The sequence below is a fragment of the Piliocolobus tephrosceles genome, chromosome 20, assembly GCF_002776525.5.
Source record: "Piliocolobus tephrosceles isolate RC106 chromosome 20, ASM277652v3, whole genome shotgun sequence".
Lineage (NCBI taxonomy): Eukaryota > Metazoa > Chordata > Mammalia > Primates > Cercopithecidae > Piliocolobus > Piliocolobus tephrosceles.
Window position 1 is genome coordinate 764,501 of NC_045453.1, and position 6,095 is coordinate 770,595.

The 6,095-nt window shown below is 46.3% G+C and overlaps 1 protein-coding gene across 2 annotated transcripts in view; it reads left to right on the top strand.

Annotated features, from left to right (window-relative positions):
* Nucleotides 1–5,376: 5,376 nt before the first annotated feature.
* Nucleotides 5,377–6,095, top strand: part of C20H20orf194 (chromosome 20 C20orf194 homolog) — a 167,697-nt gene continuing 166,978 nt past the window's right edge. For both annotated transcript variants that reach the window (XM_023220244.1, XM_023220245.1), the window contains exon 1: nt 5,377–5,790. In XM_023220244.1, coding sequence (XP_023076012.1) covers nt 5,708–5,790 — 83 coding nt within the window. In that variant the 5' untranslated portion in view covers nt 5,377–5,707. The remainder of the gene's footprint in view (nt 5,791–6,095) is intronic.

Sequence of the window (6,095 nt, forward strand, 5' to 3'; positions counted from 1 at the left end):
ATTTCAAAAAAAAAAGAGAGAGAGCGAGCTAGCAGGTTTTTGAATGCAAAAGAATTGACGAATATTAAATGCCAACAAAATTACATAAATATCTTAATTGTTCAGTTCAAATATTACAAATGCTGACATAAGAACAATTTCAGGATAGTTGCTTCAGAGGCAATGGAAAGGACATCATATGCTGTTTGAGCAGCATTATGCAGAATATGAGCAGGACAGTCAATAGCTTCCATAGAATCAGTCAAGCTTTACTTCAATTTTGAATAAACATTGTGCAAACATCTACCAATATTTTATTTGTATTATTTCCATCAAAAGCTCTACAGTTTTTAATAACTCCTAATTCATTAGGAGAATCTCTGCAACAATTTGCTCATTTCTGAATCTCATCTGGAAGGGATTCTACACAAAATAGCCCCACAAGCAAGCCTTTTTCACAAGAAAACTATTGCATAAGCAAAGGAAAAGCTTTTCTTCACTGTGGTTACTCACATCCATGGTTATGCTATAAAACAGTGAGGCATTTAGAGCTTTGATAATCACTGCAACAGTAGTAAGTGGAGTCATTACATCTCAAATTATTGCAGTAGATTTTGTCCCGGCATTTGAAAATTTGCTTGCAATATTGGCATTAGAAACTACTACTGGTAGCAGTATGTTCAAAGAGTGACTTGAGCTGAATGATGACAACAGACAGTGTGGGAGGCCATTACAACTTTGCTTTGATTATTTTATCTTCTCAATCTGAATTTATCTTTAAAATTTGTCATTTTATCCATTCCTTTGATACAAAAATCACACATCTTTTATGCTTAGCCATTAGTATGTGCTGATTTATATCTGACTTTCCACCATTTTCAATATTGAATGAACACTTACATACCACACAAAGAGCTGCAAATGGATTTTCCCTCCTTTAATAAATATACACTCTTCAGAAAATTTGTCATAAAATTCACTCTTGCAATTTGGCATTTGTGGATTCAAATATACACAAATAAAAAAATGGGTAACACAATTGATTTTCAACAAGGGTACCAAGACAATTCAATGGGAAAAAAATAGTATGTTTAACAAATGGTGCTGAGACAAGTGAATAGCCACATGGAAAAGAATGAAGTTGGATCCCTGCCTCACCTCATATAGAAAAATTAATTTGAAATTAATCAAAGACCTAAAATGTAAGAGCCAAAATTATTAAACTCTTACAAGAAAATGTAAGAGTAAGTCTTCATGACTTTGGATTAGGCAATAGTTTCCTAGTTATGACATGTAGAGCACAAATAACAAAAGAAAAAATTGATAAACTGGATATCATTAAAATTTTAAAGTTTTGTGTTTCAAACAACAATATCAAGAATGTGAAAAGACAACCCACAGAATGGGATAACATTTTTGGAAATCATATTTCTGATAAGGTACTTGTATCTAGACTACATAAAGAGCTACCACAACTTAATAAAAGGACAAGTAACCAAGTAAAAATGGTCAAAAAATTCGAGCAGACATTCCTCCAAAGAAGAGGTACATGCCAGGCACAGCGGCTCACGCCTGTAATCCCAGCACTTTGGGAGGCTGAGGTGGGCAGATCACCTGAGGTCGGGAGTTTGAGATTAGCCTGACCAACATGGGGAAACCCCGTCTCTATAAAAATACAAAATTAGCTGGGCGTGGTGGTTCATGCCTGTAATCTCAGCTACTGGGGAGGCTGAGGCAGGAGAATCACTTGAACCCAGGAGGCAAAGGTTGCGGTGAGCTGAGATCACGCCACTGCACTCCAGCCTGGGCAACAAGAGTGAAACTTCCTCTCAAAAAAAAAAAAAGAAGAAGAAGAGGTACAAATGGCTAATTAGCATATGAAGAGATGGCTGACATCATTAGCTATCAGGCAATGTAAACCAAAACCACAATGAGATACCACTTCATAACCTCTAAAATGGCTATAATAAAAAAGCTAATGAGTATTAGGGAAGATAATGGAAAAATTGGAACTGACATATGGTGCTGGTGAGAATATAAATGATGCAGCCACTTTGGAAAACAGGTTGGCAGTTTCTCAAAAGGTTAAACATAGAGTTATCATGTGATCCAGAAACCCACTCCTAGATCTTCAAGGAAACAAACTGTATGTCCGCACAAAAACTTGTACACAAATATTAATATAGCATTAGCTACAAAACACAGCAAAAAAGTGGAAACAATCTGACTGTTCATTAACAGATAAATGAACAAGCAAGATGTGGTATATCCATTCAATGGAATAATATTCAACCATGAAAAGGAACAAAATTCTGATACATGCTGCAACATGGATGAACCTTATAAACATTATGCTAAATGGAAGAAGGCAGTCATGAAAAACCATATATTGAATGATTCTGATAACATAAAATGTCCAGAATAGGCAAATTAAAAGGTTAGTGGTTTTCTAGGGCTAGGGTGGTTGGGGAGAAATGGGGAACGAGTGCTAACAGGTACAGGATTTTCCTGTTGGATTGACAAAAATGTTCTAAAATTGATTGTGGTAGTGGTTGCACAAATCTGTGCCTATACTCATTTTTTTTTTTTTTTGAGACAGGGTCTCACTCTCTCCTCCATGCTGGAGTGCAGTGGCCTGATCTCAACTCACTGCATCCTAGACCTTCCAGGCTCAATCGATCCTCCCAACTCAGTCTCCTGAGTAGTTGGGTCTACAGACACATGCCACTATGCCTGGCTAATTTGTGTGTGTGTGCATATATGAAATATATTTTGTACATATATTATATAAATATAATATATAATATAATATATAATATATATAGCATAAATATATATACACAAATATATATATAGAGAGATGAGGTTTTGCCATGTTGCCCAAGCTGGTCTCAAACTCTTGGGCTCAAGAAATCCACTCATCTTAGCCTCCCAAAGTGCTGGGACTGCAGGCGTGCATCACCACGTCCAGCACCGTTGAATTGTTTTTAGAGCTGATTTTCAGAGCTTTTGCACCGATGGGAAGTTATCTCTAAATAATGGTTGTTACTTGTTCATGACTCCGGACTTGAGCTAAAAAACTGATCACTGCAAGCATAGAAAGAATTGAGTTGTATTTGATAAATCTCATGATGGTGTCATTGCGTCTGTCATAAGTCCAAACTCATACCAAATGGTAACTGGGAATTGAATCTTGAGCTGTGAACTTTTAACTCGGACAAAACAATAAATTGAACGCAACAGCTGATGCAAAAAAAAAAAGTGAATTTCTTCTCTGCTTGCAAGGGACAGCTGTACTTGTAAGGTACAGCCTCTCCGAACAAAGCCAGAGCTGATCTTATAAAAGGTTTTGAAGGCCGGGTGTGGTTCACGCCTGTAATCCCAGCACTCTGGGAAGCCAAGGCTGGCGAATCACTTGAGGCCAGGAGTTCAAGACCAGCCTGGCCAACATGGCAAAACCCTGTCTCCACTAAAAATACAAAAAATTAGGTGGCTCAAGCCTGTAATCCCAGCACTTTGGGAAGCCGAGATAGGCGGATCACGAGGTCAGGAAATTGAGACCATCCTGGCTAACACGGTGAAACCCTGTCTCTACTAAAAAATACAAAAAAAAAAATCAGCCGGGCGTGGTGGCGGGTGCCTGTAGTCCCAGTCACTTAGGAGGCTGAGGCAGGTGAATGGCGTAAACCCGGGGAGGCAGAGGTTGCAGTGAGCTGAGATCCGGCCACTGCACTCCAGCCCGGGCGACAGAGCAAGACTCCCTCTCGAAAAAAATAAAAAAAAATTAGCCAGGCGTGGTGGCACAGGCCTGTAATCCCAGCTACCTGGGAAGCTGAGGCACAAGAATCGCTTGAACCAGGAGGCAGAGGCTGCAGTGAGCGGAGATCATGCCACTGCACTCCAGCCTGAGGAACAGAGCAAGACTCTGCCTCAAAAAAAAAAAAAAAGAGAAAGGAAAAAAAGGAGCTTTAAAAAAGGCCAGGCGCGGGGTGGCTCAGGCCTGTAATCCCAGCACTTTGAGAGGCCAAGGCAGGCGCATCACCTGAGGCCAAGAGTTGAGACCAGCCTGGCCAACATGGCAAAACCCCGTCTCTACTAAAAATACAAAAATGAGCCGGGCGTGGTCGTGGGAGCCTATAGTCCGAGCTACTCGGTAGGCTGAGGTAGGAGAACCGCCTGAACCCGGGAGACAGAGGTTGCAGTGAGCCGAGATCGCACCACTGCACTCCAGCCTGGGCGACAGAATGAGACTCAGTCTGGGAAAGAAAAGAAAATGGTTTTGGAAATATTCGCCTTCAGGGATTGGCTGTCTTTCTGAAGCAGAAGTGTGGAGCGAGTGACTGACTCTCGGCCGTGTGTGTGGATACTGGAGTGCGGCAGTTGAATACCCACTGACTTTCCGAAGCCTGGTCGCTGGTGTCAGGCACCGGTTGATTGGCTATTGTCGCAGGCCTAGAGCGGTCACTGATTGGCTGACTTTCAGAAGCGTGAGGTTGTCATTGATTTACTAAGAAGCATAGTTACCGGAGTGAGGCTATCGCTGATTGGCTGATTTTCAGAGCTGTTGCACCGACGAGAAGTGATCTCTAAATAATAGTGGTTATTTGTTCACGGCTCCGGACTTGAGCTAAAAAAGTCTTTTGCTTTCTTGAATATGAAAGACAAGCATTTTAAATTCCTACTCCCTTCTGGTCTTCCCTCAGACAAACCTGAAGGAAACACCATAGGGATTGTCCACATCTTCATTAGTGAAGGAAGGATTTTCAGCCAGTGTTGTAATTTAAGTCATCTAGCACCAATTACCGTGGGAGAAAAATAGCTCTAATTATTGCAATTTATTGTAAAAAGATGAATACAGGACATTTAAGGCATTCCGACAAGGTCAACAAAGGACGCAGGACAATAGTCATTAAATACGTCCTGTATATACAGGACGCCTGGCAACTAACTATCAGTGAAGTATTTCTCAAGTTTCTTGTACATGTCCCTGCAGAAACCGGTAGAGCCAGGATCTTAACAGTAAAGGTTAGGGGTCTTCTGGAATCCTGTGCGCCTCTAAGGCTCATGCTCTGCGCAGGGCTGGGTGCGCACTGCTATGCTAACCCGAGGCCGGCTAGGAATCTACCGGACGTTTGAAGGGTGGGTGCGGAATTGATGAGCAGGAGGCGGGAAGACACTCGTTCCGGAGAGTAGGGAAGCGAGACGGGTGCGGAGGAGGCGAGCTGGACCCCGGCGCCGGAGCGGAAGACTTCGCTGCAGGCCGGGGCTGGCCGGGCGGGACGAGGCGGGGCGGGGCGGGCAGAGCCGGAGGGGCGGGGCCGGGCTGGGAGAGGCTCCGCCCCCAGGCGCGTCAGTGTGCGTGGCCGGGGGGCGCCGCGCAGAGCCCTGCTTTATGATGTCGGGCTTGAGGACGAAGCAGGGCGGCGCTGTGGCAACCCTCACCCTGCGGACACGCGCTCCCAATATCCGGCCCGGCGGCGTCGCCGCTTAAGAAGTGGGGTCCCTGTGGCAGTGCGCCGACCCCCAACTCCAGCCGCTCCCGACGCCCCCATCCACTCTCGGTGCGCGCGCGCCCGCCCCCGCCCCCACCGGGCCCCGCGCGCCGCGCCCCCTCCCACCCGGCACGCCCTGCCGCCCCGCCCGGCCGCAGCCAGCCTGGAGCCGCCCCGCGGGCCACAGAGACCCTCGCAGCGGCGCCGTCCTCCTCCGCCGCCCGCCGCCCGCCGCCATGGACGCGTACCCTCCGCGCCGGCTGGGGCTGCCCCGCGCTCAGTCCCCTGGCGGCTCCAGCCGCGGGTCACCCTCCGTCAGGTACGCGGGGCAGAGGCAGCAGAGGGTCGGCCGGGCTGGGGATGCGGGCCGTCGGGGTCCGGCGACGCCTCTCGCCGCAGGGCGTGGTCCGACATGGCTTCCTCGGGACGGTTGTCCCTGAACAGCTCAGGGAGAAATGTTTTCCCAGGAACGGCGCACTCTGTAGAGGCCCCATAATGGCTCCCCTTTGGACAACCCTGCGACGGTTTCCCCACAATGGCTCCCAGACAGACAACCCTGCAACGGTTTCCCCACAATGGCTCCCCGACAGACACCCCTGCAACGGTTTCCCCACAATGGCTCCC